General features: G+C 17.9%; 2 protein-coding genes across 3 annotated transcripts in view; both read left to right on the top strand.

The window, feature by feature from the left end:
* Positions 1 to 2508: 2508 nt before the first annotated feature.
* The window catches only part of LOC100576862 (speckle targeted PIP5K1A-regulated poly(A) polymerase), a 40233-nt gene continuing 23394 nt past the window's right edge, over positions 2509 to 19347 (top strand). The window contains exon 1 of one of the 2 annotated variants that reach the window (XM_026438957.1): positions 2509 to 2656. The gene's annotated coding sequence lies outside the window, so the exon portion shown is untranslated. Of the gene's footprint in view, positions 2657 to 10347; positions 10612 to 19347 lie in introns of those variants that run through there. The other variant, XM_026438958.1, reaches the window with a different exon arrangement.
* On the top strand, positions 2902 to 6236 carry Tert (telomerase reverse transcriptase). The gene is given in 10 exon segments (NM_001040681.1): positions 2902 to 3016; positions 3094 to 3284; positions 3453 to 4039; positions 4104 to 4435; positions 4501 to 4685; positions 4761 to 5005; positions 5131 to 5324; positions 5396 to 5623; positions 5725 to 5975; positions 6074 to 6236. Coding segments are annotated over 10 exon segments (2406 nt in total). The 5' UTR covers positions 2902 to 2957; the 3' UTR covers positions 6208 to 6236.

Raw genomic sequence — 19347 nt, forward strand, 5'->3', positions numbered from 1 at the left:
TTATTTATTTATATGATTATTAATGGAAATAATTAAAACAATTTATACTTATTAAATAAATAATATTTTTGAATTACTGAGTTTATCATATAATATAAATAGATAGATTTCTTCCCCGGGATAGAATGATTATTATTTCAATGTTATTTTTTTCATACAATACAATATAATCATATTGAATTGTTATATGCATGTAATCCAAATTAATTATTATATATATATATATATATATATATATATATATATATATATATATAATCCATACCATGATAATGATAGCATTATATATATTTTACTTAATAAATCAGAAAAAATTATGTATTATAATCCATATCTGTATAGTCAATTTTATCACATCTAAATTGTCATCATTCTCACGTAATGATAATTTTTTTATGGAATTAATTGATTACAAATCATCTAAGTAACTTGTCAAATACGCTTAAAATCACTAATTTTATATACAAATAATTTATTAACTAATGGATTTTTAAAATTAATATTTTTGAATTTTATTCATTATAAGATTAGAAAACACAAAAAAAAAAATTAACAATTTTTGCTTTAAAGTTAAAATTAATTTTTTTTTCTTAAGATTAATCTAAAGAAGATTGATTTGGAATTTTTATTTTAACACTCTGTAATAATTTAAATTATGATCGATTTTATTTGAAATAATTAATAATTAAATTTTATTTTTTGTATAATAATACAATAAAATTACAGTTATTTATTTAAGAAAATCGAATTAAAAAAAAACGAAATTGGCTACAATTATTATTTAATAATAATATTAAAATCAAAATTAAAATATGCGAATTTATTATACTTTATTTTATTATATTTTATTTTTAAAATTTTTTAATCCAATTCAATTTTATTAAACTTTTTAATAAACTAAAAAATATAAATAAAAATAATTAAAAACATAATTATAGATAAAAGAATCTCTGAAAAGAGCAATATATATTGATGCTGTTTTGATCACATACCTATATAAAATTAGACATATCTATATTTATAAATGTAAAGTCAAATTGAAACAAAGTAATGAAGAAAATGTAATATCAACTTGTAATTAAAATTTAAAATGGTGAAATCAGACATATTACAAACAATTATTCATGACTAATAAAACATCCTCTGAAAAAAATATTTAATTGATTGATTTTGATAGATCTAATATATTTATAAACATTAGAATTTCCAGATATCGACAATATTTTTTTCCTTCTATTATTAAATATATTCTATTTCTCTTCGACAAATTTTTGATGCTTGATTTTGATTTGATAACTATTGTATTACGTTATATGACATTATAAATCACGATACAGTACTGTTTATATTAAAAAAGCAAACTCTTTAGGGAAATTTAGCTTGTCTGATAACTGTGCATAATGTATTTTTGTCTAACAATGGAAATAATGATATAAAATAATCATTTATTTTTCTCTTGCGAAAATTTACCGGAGGGGAATTGATTATAATGATTGAAAAAATATTGTCGTCATCAAATAAGTCTAAATTAAATATTAAATAAATATATATATTTCAAAGTGTTATATTTATATATACCATATTATATATTGCTATATATAGAATATAATGAATAAAATATAATAAAATCATGTATCGCTGAAGGATTGTTTGTTCTATTCTATTCCTATGCCTGCAAGATTTCTTATTAAGCACAAACAGTATAAAATTACATATTTTTGAATAATCTTTGAATAATTATTAATAATGGATATTGCAACATATTGTATGAAGAATTTCAAAAAATAACAAAAACATGATACAATATTCTCCTAAATTTACATTTATTTTAAATTTTGATTCACTAAAAATATAAAATTATGTTAAAGATAATACCTCATTTTCGAAACTTGCAAAAAGTAAATATATCAAAATTATTTTATTTTTTGCAATTATTTTAATAATATTTTAATAATTATGAATATATATTTTTTCTCTAAAATAAAAAAATAATTAAAAATTATTATTAATATCTTAATTAAAATTTAATTTTTTCAAAATTATAATTTCTGAAATATATAAACATTTTAATAAATAGTTATTTAGAATTATAAGAATAATGATTATTGATATTATATAATTATGATTATATGATAATGATAAGAATAAATGAAAAATTACCAAATAAAAAAATAAAATATATATTTCAAACAACAATTGATTATTAAATTGCATTTTGTAAATAATTATACATTGCTTTAAAAATAAAAACTTCAATCATTATTTTGTCATGTAACATAAGATCATATTTTATTATTTCATTACAACAATTATTTGAGACTTGTTTATAAATAATATATGATAAAAGAACAGATTTGGCGCAAGCTTTACTATAAGATTTAGTGCGTTTTTATGTAAGCGTTGGTATAAGTTTTTACATTTTTAGTGGGAATTTGTTATTTGAATTAATATTAACAATATCAATCAAAGTTTATATTAAATTTAATGACATTTTGATACTAAAACTTGTATCAAAAATTTAATTTCAAATTTAACAAACATAGATTTGATCACAGATAAGATTCTAGATTTTTAAAATCAGATATCACATTCTTATTTGGAGAAAAGAAAAAACTTATTGGAGAAGATACGATTGTTACGCTGCAGAACATGTAAGGTATGTTTTCATGCAATACTAAATATCATGACTTTTGTTATATGACATTATAATTATATGTATCATAATATCACATTCAATAAAAAAATTATAAGATTAATCATAAAAATTATAATTTTAACTATTATATTAAAATGTATTTTATATATATCTCGATTGATAACATAACAATTGCGTCTTTAGTTAGTTTTTTCCCTTCTATTATTCAAATGAGAATATAACATCAGATTTTGAAAATTTAGATTCTCATCTAGCAAAGCTGGACTTTAGCTTAAGGGTTGTTGTTTTAATCAAAATATAAATGATGGATAATTTTACTTTGCAAAGTTTAAAAAAAGATTTTGGCACATATTTTCAACAGTTTGTATTTTTAAGTTTATTATTTTAATTATTTTTATTATATATATTTAATGCATTTAATTCTTTTTTTAAATTAGGTATTGTTTACATCATAAAATATTAATTAAAAAAAATAAATGCAATGCTTTTATAGTGTCTAACGTTTGTGATTTAAAAAAATGTATAGCTGCTGTTAATTGTCTCAAATTCAATATTAATAGGAAACTGAAGAAACTACAGACAGATGCCTTATTTATAAATTCTTTAAATCCTATTTATTATATACCAAGTATAATATTTTCAAATCTTTTTTCATATGTCTATAATATGTCTATAATATATTTATAATATTATAAAATAAATTTTTATATTTTTATCATTTATATAAAAAAATATATTAAAATATGTGCAAATTCATTATAATTATAAATTTTAAAATATGAAATTATTATTTTAGAATTAGATGAACAATATAAAATTCAAGAAAAGATAAATAGGAATGATAACCAAGATAAACAGTATAAGATAAAAAAGAAGAAAAACTTCCATAAAGAAATAACGTATCACAATATTTTTCTTAATAATTTAAACTTAAATATTTTTTTATGTAATACATCTCAAATATTACCATATTATACTAATTACAAAAGTTTTTCAATTTGTATTCTTAACATAGATAAAAAAGGACATGAAATATATGATTTTATTACAAAAGGAAATAGAAAAGATGCTATTGCCATTAATTATGAAGATTATTTTTTACTTATAGAGAAATTTCAGAATAGACATAAAAAATTCAATTACTATAGTGTTCTAAAGCATTTAATTTGTAAGCAAAAGTATAATGAAAAAACAAAATGCATATATGAGATTAATAAAAAACAATTGAAAAATTTTTTTGATCTTATATTTGCTAAGGTAGTTCCTAAAAGATTATTTGGAAGCATAACAAATTTAAAAAAAATAAAGAGAGCTACATTTCAATTATTAGATACACCTTGTTTTAAATATTTTAATCTAAAACCTATTATTGAAAAATTAGATGTATGTAATTTTTTTACTATAATTAAGTTATATAATAAGATAAAAATACATTTATATATTTTAGATTATTAACATTACATGGTTACAAAATGTTACAAATGTAAAAACAAAATGGCTTGTTATGGCACAATTTGTAAAATGGTTTTTTACTGAATTTCTTTTCAATATATTATATACTTACTTTCATATAACGAAAGTTTCTGGAAATACTAATGAAAGATTATATATTACACGTTTTACTTGGAATAATATCCAAAAAAAGTTCATTAAAGAAGGAATACATTCAAATACATTACAACCAAATATTAAACGTAATACATGGAATCCATCAATAGGCATATATAAATTACTTTGTAAATATTCTGATGTGCGACCTATATTCAAACTTAAAAAGAAGTAAGTTATTTTACATTCTTCATCAAAGAAATTAATCAAAAAGTTATTTTTTAATTTTTTATTAGATTTCGTGATACTGATTATTTGTTTATAATATTTAAATTTTTGAAACAATTGTATGTTACAAATTATGAAGTTATTAATTTTCCGAAAAAATGGAAATCAATTGTTCAAAAACTTAATTCAAAAACTGAAAAATTATATTTTGTATGTTGTGATGTAATAAATGCTTTTGGTTCTATTATACAAGGTATAAATATTTTCAATTTTTAATATTTAATATATTTATACATATATAAAATTTTAATTTTAAATTTTCATTTAGTTGAATTATATAACATTATACAATCACTTTGTAAGGATCTTCCAGAAAATTTAATACTTAAATATTATACAATGAAATCTGAAATATCAAAAAAAGATAATACATATCACAAATATTTTTCTGATTTGCAATTACCTTTCCCATCTGATCAATTTTATGCAAATTTAGTTGATAATCAATGGTATCAATTAATAAACAAAAGTTGGTTATTAGAAAGTATTTCAAAATATATTTTTTATCAAAGGGTAAGAAATAAAGAAGAAAAGAAGAAAAGAAAATAAAAATAAAAAAATTATTTTATGAATTATGTAAATATTGTTTAAAATTAATGGAATATAAATTTGATGAAACATAATATTTCAATTTATAGATAAAAATAAATAAAAATATTCATATCATAGGAAAAGGAATTGTTCAAGGTTCAATGTTATCACCTATTTTATCAGATATATATTATAATTATATATTAAATAAAGAAATGTCAACATATTTAAAAACAGGAGAAATTATAAAATATATGGATGATATTTTATATATAACTGAAAATAAAACTCTTGCAGAACAGTAAGATAAATAAGATATAATTAAATTTATAACGTATTGTATTTTATTAATCATTCTGTATTATGAAATAGATTTTTGGAATTAACAAAAAAAGGAATTCCTCAATACAATTGTTATTTTAAACAATCTAAAACTCAAAGTAATTTAATTTCTGACAGAAATAAAATTGTTAAAAAGAATATTATTTACATTGGTTATAAAATTAATTGTACCACATTAGAAATAGAGCTTAAACGTTCAGATACAGCATTGTGTCATTCAATATCATTTTTAAAACCAAGTAAATTATCTCTTCTGAAGTAAGTAATTGTGTAATACATACATATATATATTATAAAAAAAATATTATATCTATTTTTTATTTTATTTTATATAATTTTTAATTATAAATTTTTTTTAGACATCTCTCAATGCGATTAAGTAATGTAGCAACTTTTAGACTATCAAAAGTTATGCTAGACCATACAATTAATTCTAAAAAGACTATAATGAGAATATTAAAAGAAGTATGTGTATTACAAGCAAATCGTGCTTGTATTTTAATAAAAGATCTCTTTGATAATGTGCACAATCATATTCAAAATATATTTAAAATTATTAAAAGTACCAATGAAAAAATTACAAGATATATTATAAGAATGTTTTTGATATGTATGATATCTTAATTTTTATATAATTCTAATGTATATGAATTATTGGTTTATATATGTTAATATAAAATATAATTGTAATATTAATATTTATTTCAGCACAACAAAAAACAAGTAAATTAAAAATCTACAAGTGGAACAATCAAATTCTACATATATTATGGACATCTTATAAAAAAGTTTTTATGAAAGACAACATTTTACGACAATATTTTATCACATTTTTTTCATAATATTTAAATAAATAATATAAACATAATTCTTATAATTTATATCTATTTTTATATATATTTTTAAATATTATATCAATCTTTAAACTAGGAAATACTTATTTTTATATTTATCTAAAAATTTATTTTCATATATTGAATACTATTAATACTTATTTGAAATTTTTCTATTATTAAAAAATTTTTTTTAATAATTAATTTTAATTTAAATTTATAATTTTTTTTACAATTCAACATAAAAAATTGAAACAAATTATTGTAAAAAAAATATTTTATAAAATGGAAAATGAGATATTGAAATTGAAAATTTTATAATTTTAAATAAATAAAAGTTATTTACTTGATTATAATTATATGATACATTATAATAAAAAAAATTAATAAAAATTTAATAAAATTTTATATAATATACAATTTTAAACAATTAAAAGATTTAAAAATAAATTTTTATTATTTAAATCTAATTTTGTATTATCTAAGTGTTGGAATCTAGATAATGAAGTTAGTACTATTTCTCAAAAATGGCAATATTTTCAGCATGTCAACTTTTGTAATTATAAATTTAATATCTGTTGAATAAATTTATTTTATAATTAAATATTTGTTTTTTTTAATTTTGTATTACATTCATAATTAAAAAATGAAGTGAAAATTGAATGTATTCATACAGCTATAAGATATATTTAAAAAAATATCAGAAATATAAAAATATAATTTAGTATAATTTAAATACTTAAAAATTATTTCTGTTGTGATTTATAATTCTATACTATCCAATATAAATATTGAGTTAATTTTATCATTTATAATTTAATTTAAATATTTATTTGGGATAATTTTGAAATTGATCTTTTTAAAACTATGGAATCATATAAAAAATTGATAAATGGTAAAAAAAATCATGCTAAATGATGTTCAATTTACTATTGGTAAATAAATTTTTTATTAAGAATTTAAAAAATAATTTTTGACATATGATCAGTCAAAATGAATTATAAATTATAACTTTTTACTTAATAATCCAAAATACAAAATTAAATTAAAATAATAAATTAAGTTATAATATATATATATATATGTATGTATGTATGTATGTATGTATAGATAAATAAATATAAATGTATAGATAAATATAAAATATATATATAAATGTATAGATAAATTTTGTTTCAAATATCTATTTATTTCAATACATTTACAATGTGAATTTTTCTATAAAAAATTTGATATTCACTTCTAATAGAATTCAAATCCAAAAATTGAATTTAATTATAATATAATGGAAAGATGGATTCAAATTTAAAACTCTTATATAAAGAGAAAACAATCTTAAAATTCAAGATATATAATTAATATAACAAGAGTTTTAAATTACAATTCGAAGTTAGAGTTATATATATATATATATATATATATTTTTTAAAATATAACAATGCAGATAAGTAATTGAAAAAAAATTAAATTCAATTTTTGTATAGACTTATTAGGTTACAATATATTAAATGATTAGTATTAATGACTTTAATATATGTATATTATTTGGATTTGTTTGTTAGGTTTAAACGGCAGTTTATGTTCAATAATTTAAGTATTCGCTATGAATAATTAAACAAAGAAAAGTTAAAACTTCATTTGAAAAATTTTTAATGTTAATTTATAATTAATTTAATATGATGAATTGATATGAATTGATATGAATTGTTTTTTAAGATATGAAAAATATGAAGTTTCTTACAATATCCTGTTTTATTCACGCATCTTAAAAAGGTTATAAATTTTCTTAAGATTTGTCCTATTTTTTTGATGTATTCTTTCTCTCATATACTTCTTTACATATTTTTTTTCTTATATACATTTTCATATATTTATGAAATATGTATTTACTAAGTATTTAGTATTGCTACTATTTACTAAGTATAGCATTATTCTTAACGCGATGATTTTTTTCATCTCCTCTTCGCTTAAGAGATTCAGAAGAGGAATCATTGATACACAAGACAAAATTCAGTTCATTATTGAACTTCAAATTTCAAAAAAAATGATCGAAACATCGCAAATCAAAAAAAAAAAATTTGTTTCAAAATTAAATTAATTATACATTTCGAGTTTTATTTTAGAAAGATCTATAATATCTAATAAATGATTAACATTATCAAAAATTGTAACTTCATTTTGCGCATTCTTATTAACCATAGAAATTCTATTTATAAATTAGTTTTCTTTCATCTTCTCTTAGTTATATTTTCGATAAAAAATTATTGAAAAATCAAGATCTATAATAAAAAATCAGAATTTAATCAAATCTTAATTAGAATTCACAGAAATTAATCAGATAATAAGAAAAATTGCAAAAATCGATATTATTAAAAATTTTGCTTTCGCTCAAATGATTTTGATTATCCTTACAAGAATTATAAATTTTTTTTCTTGAATTAAATCATTTATTTAAAATTTTATGAATTTTTTACTATAATTTTCATATTAAGAGAATTTTTTTGTTAAATAGAATAATTTTGTTAAAAAAACAGTAATATTGCAATGCAATAATGGAATCATAAAATCATCTAAATCTTGTGGATTATTTATGGATAGCATTGTTTTCTATAATTGCAAGTAAAATAAATAATAATTTGTATAACATATTTTTTTTCTAAAAATTAAAGATTATGTTTTGAAATTTAGTCTGTTTTATGCCTTTACTTATGAATCGTTGACATAAATACATCACACAAAATTTTATTTCATCATTACTTGATGATTAATATAAGATCAATTTCTGTTATTCGTTATATTTTTCATGATCAATTATCAATTTTCTTCCATCATTTCTTTAATATGAGATTTAATAATTTATCAATTTGTAATGCGTTATTTGCAATATATTTATTTTTTTTATTTTCGAAAATTTTTCGTGGAAGTTTGCAAGACAGAAACGAATTTTATCTGATAATAAAGCAATAATAGATATAAAAGATATAATAGATATAAATTTATTATAATTTTTTATCCAATGGTAAACTTTTCTATATTGTATAATTTATCTATATCTTAATGAATTTTAATATTCATAAATTAATAAAATCATAAATTGAAAGTCGAAGTATGATGCAACAACTAATGTATTATTTTGGTTTGTACTGTTCATATAATATAATATTAAATTTTGTATAAAATAGAAAATAGATATTTTCATATTTTTGATTTCTATGATTTTTAAATATATATATACATATTATAAAAATCAATATTTTTTAAAATATAAAATAAATTTTTTTTAAATATATAATTATTATTCGATCTTTTTTTTTTATTTGTAAAAAATTATTAGTATCATACATTGAATTTTGTCTATAGCATATATGTTGCATCTATACGCAATTTATTCGCAATTCTATATGCGAAATCGTAAAAAATGTCTAAAATATTTTAAGAATTCATGAATTTAAAAAATAAAATATAAAGCAATTCTTAGACTGAAATTAATATATTAATCAAATAATGATATATACTAAGCTGATAATCATTTGGTTGTCGACAAATATTTATTAGTTTTCGCATTATGAATTGGAAGAATTTCTGTATAATGTCTAAAATTATAACTTATAATATCCAACTTTATATATAATATGTATTATATAATACATATAATCCAATCATTGAACTGAAATTTTATTATATTATATAAAAGAGATAGAAATTGAGAAAAATTAGAAATATAAAATTTTATCTGTTTATATTTATTAGTTTCCAAAATTATTTAATATATATTAATATTCAATATTTAATATTTAATATAATATAATATTAATATAATATTGTAATGATGATAATGGACATAAGTTAATTGTTATAGAATAAATGTTTGTAAAATGCTTTTCGACAGATAATATATAATAACAAGTGGTATATTTTTTTAAAAATAAATGGATTGCATTAGTATGGTATATCTGCGTATCTATAAGAGAACAAGATCTCTTATAGCAGGTAATTGTATCCGACAGTTATAATCATGATATAGTTAGAATAAAACTATTTATTTATCGTATTTAGTCAAACTATGACATATTCACAATAAGATTTTCTTTATAAGTAACAATAGATATCATAATAATCATGTCTGACGGACAGAGCGATGTTTATAAATTATCTAATTTTTTATCTAAGTCAGACTCTCTTTACCAATGAAGTCTCGTGTCCTTACAAAAATCTTTTCTAATTCAATTGATAGGATTTCAATTTTCCGGTGGATACACTAATAACCAATAATATCACAGTTATTGTCTGACTTGTAACACTCTCAAGTTCGAGGAAAATTCGAATTAAAATTAAACTAGAATGATTTGGTTACTGTTGTATGAATCATATTTGGAGTATGTCACCGTTGAGATCGGATTCCATTTCAGGCTAGTATGTCAAAAATATACAATTATAAGTGTCGACTAAATTCTCAAAAATGACAATCTTTTCAAATAACATCATCCCTTTAAATTTAATAAAAGTCTACGAGCAATAACAACAGAAAAAGACTTTTATGAGGAATTTCTTCGAATAAGCTGTTTATAAATTTCGCGAACAATAAGTTTGCGAACAATTAATGAAAATCTTTCGATACTATATATTGAATACTATCTAGACACATATGTAAACACATATGTACATATATAAATAATGTTAGCATCAATAATCATTTTTATTATTATTATTTATTATAATTTATTTATATATATTTATTATAATTTATTGTTTTTAAAAAAATAAGACTTGTTTTATATTTTTATATTCTTCGGAAATATTAAATCATTCGTGAAATATTCAATCTATGGACAGATATTAAGTATGATGATAATTTATTCGTTATATACATGTTTTGAGTGTCATGTATTTGTAGAAATATAAGATAAAAATAAATGGTAATTTCATATACATATTTTAGTAATACATATTATATAGACAATATTTAATATATTATAATAATAGAAAATTTTTATTAATATTTCAAAAACTGATAAATACACAGTTAAAATTTTATATTTATATTTTAATTAGAATTTTAATAAAAAGTATGTATTTAGATTGAAATATAATACACAAATAAAGAAGTTGATTAATATAAATAAATTGCCAAATGGCAAATGAAAATAATTTTAACACATATATATATATAAATAGAATTTAATATAATGATATCATTTTTTTGCAAATATCTTGAAAAATAAAATTGAACAATGATTGTATAACATATATAAAAAAAAATGAATCTGTCGATTAACTTTCTCTTCATCAATTTTAATAATTTTGAAATGTAAAAAGCATTATTTAGAAAATTTTTTTTATATTATTAACCGTTGATTTTATTTTTAAGTTATTTGTAAAAAAATCTTATTATATATTGAGTTTTGTTTGGATATGCGTTCATAATAATAGTAATATGCGATTTTCATTTTTCAATAACAAATGATTGTATGATATTCATATATATATATATATATATATATATATATATATATGTATATATCTTTTATTTTATTCTTTCTATGCATATAAAATTATAAATCTGCCTGCCAATAACCGATTATATTTAATAGATGTCATATATAACATTATAAATATATAATAAATATTATATATAATATTTAAGTATATACATTTAATAATAATATTAATAATAATAATTTAATAATAATATTAATATTTTATTAATATATATATTATATAATAAATATTATAGATATAATAAATATATATATATATATATAATATTATACTACTAGTTAAGAAATGTTATGAATTTTATAAAATTCGCAAAGTTTTATTAAGATATAGATATATTAATTGTAATTGAATATGATATCATAAAGTATTGAAAAAATATAGCTTTAATGTGAAGTGAAATGAAGAAAAAAAAATTATAACTGAAATTACAATTACAAATTACAATAAAAAACAGTTAATATATGAATCAGAAAAGTATTAATTAAAAATATTTTTAATAAAGTATTTATATGTTTTGATTAAGATTGAAATGAATCTTATTCGTGCGGTGATAAATTTATGATGTTATTTTGCTTAATGCTGAAAAACAGTGGTAGCACAATACAATAGAAATTAGTTGTCTTATGTTAAAATAATTTCAATTATAGGCATATAATCTGATAAATTATCAGAGGAAGCAACGTTAATTAGCTGATACAGAAAAAGAAGAAATGAATAAACTTAAATTATTATTATTAAAATTATTATTATTATTAATTATTATTATTATTAAATTATTATTAAACGTAAATTAATATATCTTTCAAGATTTGCTGAGAGTAAATGAGAATGAATCAAATAAGTTACAGTGATAATGGTTTTAATAATATAATATTATACTGACTAGATTGTGTCTAAAATTAAATATGTCAATGACATTAATAAGACCGATTCAAACTGAGATTTATTGTGATGTTTCTCTTATCGAAAGAAGCTATACGTAATTACTAATAATAATATAATAGTACATATATACTTGTGTAATAGATGAAAGATTGAAATTTGATCATGAAACCGATAAAGTTGATATGAATATAATCATGTTGATTTGATTCAAGAAACAGATTCAGTGAATATCATTTAATTTTTGTCTGTTAATAAGAATTTTTGTCTGTTAATAAGAAATTAGCAGAATTTTTCCTATTAAATTTTTTACTAAATATAGCGTTGAATAATCAACTTAATTGTAAATATTATCTGAAAATGTCGCAAAAAATTTTTGTGTTCTGAGTTAAATTTCTTTAATTTCATCATAGAAAAAATTCGTAAACTCTTTGTTTGATACTAGTGAATTAGCTATAAAGATAATTTTTCATTGAAATATGAATATCAGTCTTCTATCCCTTTTTTAATTAAATGAAAATCAAGACAAAGATTCTCAGATTTCTGAGATTAAGTATTAATAATTAAGATTTTTGATCAATTAAAGAGTTGGAACACATTATAGATTTTTGACGTTTATTAAATTTTAGATTCCTATAGTTATATAAATATTACTATGTTCAGCGAACTAAGATTCTGTTCACACTTTGCGATGGGTTTTTGTTACTTTTCGTTGGCACGTGTCCGTGCACGTGTCATGATAGGATGAAAAAGTGTTGTGTTTTGATTTTCATAAACATCTTTGGATCAACAATTCAATTAACGATTTATTGAAAAAAATTTTTGCAAAATTATCCTTGATCTTGAAATTCAAGATCAAATTTTTTTATTATTGAATTGTATTCTATTGGTGTAAATATATAAACATTGAATTCAAAGATATAGAATACATATAATAGAGACACAACATTTTCTTTTACTCTATATTGTTCATCTACAAAAAGTATGAATATTGTTTCAACCTGATATTTTTCATATCATTCGTAATTAATCGAGATAATTATATCTACAAATTGACAAAAAAAATAAACGAACATATTGAGTGTGATTGGAATAATTTCAATACCTTATTCAATATTTTATATATTCATTTCATAATTATTGAGAAAATAAAAATTTTATTAATTAGTTTTTAATTTTTTTATACTAAAATATTATTATTAGTTTGATAATTAATATTTTATTGAGTCTCTTAATGAAAATAAATTCAAATACAATTTTATACAAAATGTTGAAATTATTTTATTTTGAAAAAATTAATTTAGTTTGTTTTGAAAATAATTCGATTTAATTTAGAATTTATTTAGTTATTTTCACCAAGATAATTAAAAAATATAATAGTTAAAAACATATTATTTTAAAATAAATAATTTTAAGAATTATATAATTTTTTCTTATATTATAATATAAGAATATATTTCTTATATTATTATTATATTAAATACTTCGAAGATTTATCAGAACCTGAGTTTTCATTCAAATTTAAATCTTCCAGCATTTTTTCTATCCATAATCTTTTTCATAATATTTTTTTTTCGATATTTTCAATCTATTGAAAAAATTGAAAATTTGACAATATTTTTGCCATATTAATAATGAAATTTTATTTATAGTTTGTGTTGTTTATATTTTCTAATTCAATAATAAAATTCAATAATAAAAATTAATGCTCCAATATTATTTAATTTTTCTCTTGATTTTCGTTAAGCTAATTTTATGCAATTTAATATACTTGCTTATAGCCTTAATACTGGAATACCCTATAACTTCAAAATTTCATGAATTTTATACATTTTTTTTTTTTATGCTTATTTGCCTCTATTAATTATATTAATTATCAGCGAAATATTATTTTTAATTAGCCAATTAATTATCATTGTTTTTTTGTAATACATATAATATAAATTTACAATTTAATTTATTAAAAGATGAAATATTATTTATAATATTATTTTGTTAGTAATAATATTAATAATTTTATTGATACTATTGACATATATTATTGGATATTAATTTTTCTTTTATTCATTTTTCAAAATTCTCAGAATCTATTTGGCTATGATAATTCCAATTTAAATCTCTAACTTTAAAAATTAAATTTCTATAAATTTATTTTCTATATTCCGGCGCGATGTTAAAAATTATCAACTCACTACATGTTAAAAATATGAAAACACGGATTAAATTGATTCCCGAAATAATTTTGAACAACATTTTCTTTTGTTATAGCTTTATTAACGAGTTATTAACAAAGTTATTAATAAAAAACACTTGCTAGTCACAAAGCGCATAGATCAATCGAATCGTAATAGTAGTGTTGGCTATATGTTATCTGAGCATGAACAAATTCAAGCAATATATCAAAAAGTATATAAAAGTATAAATATAACAAATATTTTTTTATTGATACAAAAATTATATCGAATTATAATTTATTCAAAATCAATAAATAAATAATCAATGAATTAATTGTTATTTATTAAGATGAATAAATTGAATTTATTCATCATTCAAAATGAATAATATTAAATTATGATGTAAAAAGATGAATATAAAACTTTTTTAACTTTTGAATTATAAATAATATATATTTAGAAAAAAATAAATAATGCACTATATTATATTAAATTAAAAAAATAAATGATTAAGTAAAGAATGATTAAGTAAAGAAAATCATTCATCAAAAATTTAATTCAATTATTAAAATTCTTCCTTCTGAACATCATTTCTTAAGAATATTCAGACAATATTGAATTCTGATATTCTTTCTTAACATTAAATTGATTTTTAATAGATTTGCATGTAATATTAAACTGATTATTGATAAAATATCACCAAAAAATAACACAAAAGTATATCGTCGAAATTTAGTTCTACATAATCAACTTAATATTAATCAAGTGTAATCATTTATAATCCAAAAAAAAAAAATTTAATTTAATTTAAAAAAATTTTTTTTTTGCATTATGGAATAGTATTCTATTCTATTTCATTCTTGTTATATTTTTTATTTATAAAATGATATTTTATATCAATATGTTTATTTTTACAACAATTATTTATTAATAATTTTGCTTTTAAATTTTTATTCATTATAATTTTTAATATATTTTTCAAATGAATTATCTCTTTACAAATTACAATATTTTGCAACTACTATATATTCTGTTTTAGTTATAGAGAGTTACAATTTATGAGAAGAACTTATTGATCCTTTACTATATTTAATTACGTATTTATATTTTTTCATATATTGATATTTACAAAACCAGAATCGCAGTATCTTATAAACTTTTCATTTCGAATTATTTTATTTTTCGAATAACTTATTTCTACATCTTTAATATTCTGAAAATATTTTAGGATATTTTTAGCACGTCATATAAATATTTATATTATATAAATTCGAAGAGTTTTCTAAAAATTTGTTTATATAATTAATAGCAAAAATCTGAACGTGTATTGCACATTAGATATTGTAATGAATTTTTTATCTAATTTCATGCCACTTAGATTTTGTTTTATATCAGGATAGATGTTAGAATTTCCTTGAAATTTTCTATATCATAAGTTTAAAAAAATTATTTAGTATAGTTTGTTTAATTTAATCTTTACGTTTTTTATTAATTTCTTTTTTGATGGTGATAATTAAAAAATTTTCCAAATTACTGTAAATTTTTACGTCGAATTCAACTGTTAATTATTTTACCAATAATATCATAAAATTGTTATATAAAATAGCTTGTTTGATTTCTTATATCTAATATATTTTCTATTAATTTTTTTTGACGGTGATAGCTAAAAAACTTTAAGTAGCTAAAAATTATTGTAAATTTATTTCGAATTTAACTATGAGTTATTTTACTATATAATTTGTATCTTCGATACTCTTATTAATATATCTTAATATAATTTCTTCTCAGAAAGTTTATTGATATTTATTAAGTTTGTAAATTGCTCTTTTTAATTTTTGTTTTGCCCGAATTTTTAAAATCTTTTGACGATATATAGCTCTTTTCTAAATGTCTATTAAATCTATTAAAGAATATAGTTTTTCGAATTTTATTACGTAATAATTCTTTTCTGCAATAATAACAGTTATTAATCTAAAGGCATTTAAACTTAGCATTAGCATTATTAAACTTATCTATAGCATTGAACTATATATATATATATATATATATAAATTCTATTATTTTTTATTTTCAAGATATATTTTATATTTTTGTACCTTTTTGATTTATTTTTTTCTATTCTTTTATCATTTGTTATCAATAAATTTTTTTTTTACTCTGCGTTGTAACTATTATATAAATCTTATCCAGTTATAATCTTTTTGTATATTAAATATAGATATATAGATATATAGATATAATTTTTTTTTCTTATCTGTGGTTGTTTATTTTTTACTTTTATGTATTTTTATTTTTTAATATTTTTAATAGCATTTAGCATTTTGCACATTTCCATTATATTATCAGATAGTTTTGTTTATTTTTCTTTTTCTGTGATTATTTTTTCTTTTGTTTCTAAAGTAGTTTCTATTTTTCGTATATTCTAAAATAGTATTGTTTCTTGTTGTATTCTTATTGTTATATGTTATTATATTTCTATTTCCTTTAATTATATATTTATTATTTGATTTTTTTAGTTAACGAAATTATTTTGTAATTTTATAAATTTAAAATTACAAAAAAATGAGTTTATTGTAAATAACAAGTATTAATACATTTTTTCTTTAATGATATATTTTTTAATCAAATTAATTTATAATTTATCAAATTAACATTTTTATTTATGTTGTCAAAAAATAAGAGTCGAATTTACATCGTAAATAAATTGTAAAAATATTATAAATATTGTAAAAATTGTAAAAATATTTGGAAAAATAATTCAAATTCACGTTTTGGACTTATTTTATTATTCTACACAACATGCTATTACATTATGCTACTATTATATTCGATTGAAGGAAATTATATACAATAACTTTGTTATATTTAATAATCCACCAAAGATCATTCATGTTAATGCTAACTTCTGTGTTTTAAAACTAGTATCTTATTTATTTTTATTGGCATTATTAAATTATTCGTTTGGTAATGAATAACTTATAGAAATAAACTATATATTAACCTAGATATTATAGAAGTCGAAAAAAAATAAGAAATAGTGATAGTTAGAATTTATTAAAAATTTTTGTAATTTGAAATCAAAATATATAAGTATAATAGTATAGTTTTTATGAAAAAATTCGAAAACAAAAATTGTAAGTACCGAAAAAAATGTAGAAATATCATCGATAAAAAAATATGAAAAAAACATTTTTATAATTTCTAGAAAATAGAATTTTTTGTAGCACAAAATGCATATTTCTGTGGATATATACAGAATATTTTTAAAAAATGATGATCATGAAATAGAAATAGATATGAAAAGTAATAATAATTGTTTATCGAATTTTATTAATAATTTTTATTTATCATTTGTAAAAAGTATTTTTTTTATAAATCTTTTATATATTTGAAATATGCTTTAATAGAACTTTAATAAAAGATAAAAAAAATGAATTTGCTGGAATAACACAGATAAAATATTAAATCCATGAAAAGTTTATTAGATGATATTAAAAATGTTTGTAATAAATATATAAATATACAAAATTTTATATAATAAATATATAATAAATATAGAAAATTTTCCAATGATCCAAATCGGAAATATTTGAATAAAAATCTGAATATTCGGAAAATGTATATGTCATAAAAAATTATTTATAATGAAAAAGCATATGTATCATCATATATTAAGTGTGCATTTTAATCTTCATTAAAAAAAAAGAACATGCTAAATTTATTAAAGTTTATATTTCCAATATTTTTTTTTAAAAATCAATGAGAATGCAAAATAATAACGAATTTAGCATGTCGTATGAATTTATTAATAATGAATGAATATTCTATAAATATTATGATATACTAATATAATATATATATATATATATATATATTTTATCTAATATAAATATTTATGATTATATACATGATTAAGTTATGATTAAATTATGATTCTTATATTATAATTAATGAGATACTTAATAAAATAAAATGTTTAATAAAAAATATGGATTTTTTCTTTTATAATCTTTTGAAAATAATATTTGTATAAAATATAATTATTGATATAATTGTCATATGATATTTATTATTTTTTCTGAAATATTATAATAAATAATATTATCATTCGATACAATAATGATATTTGATTTTATATATTATTAACTTATTCATATATTTATTCGTTATATTTTTAATGTTATTGAAAAAAATATAATTTTTCTTATAAATAATATTATTAATATTCTTTCATTTTCAATTCTTACAATAATATGAATAGAAAATGTATTCTATCTGTAATTTTTTATAAAATACAATACGAAATTTTGATTTTCACAAAAATTTATTAATTAATGAATTTTAAAAATTATGTTTCTAGAAATAATGATTTTTTTTTTGTTTGTAAAAATGATAACGATAATCAATAAAGATATTTTTTATTTCTGTTTTCCAATTTCTTAATTTAGTATAGAAAATTCAAATTCTTTAATATACTTCACATATACTTCACAATATTCTTCTTTAATATACTTCATAATCAAAGATTTAAATAAAAAGATTTAAATTGGATAGATTTTCAAGCCAGTTTTCTTCTAGAATTTTAATGATGATC

The sequence above is a fragment of the Apis mellifera genome, linkage group LG2 (genome assembly GCF_003254395.2).
Source record: "Apis mellifera strain DH4 linkage group LG2, Amel_HAv3.1, whole genome shotgun sequence".
In the NCBI taxonomy this organism is placed as follows: Eukaryota; Metazoa; Arthropoda; class Insecta; order Hymenoptera; family Apidae; genus Apis; species Apis mellifera.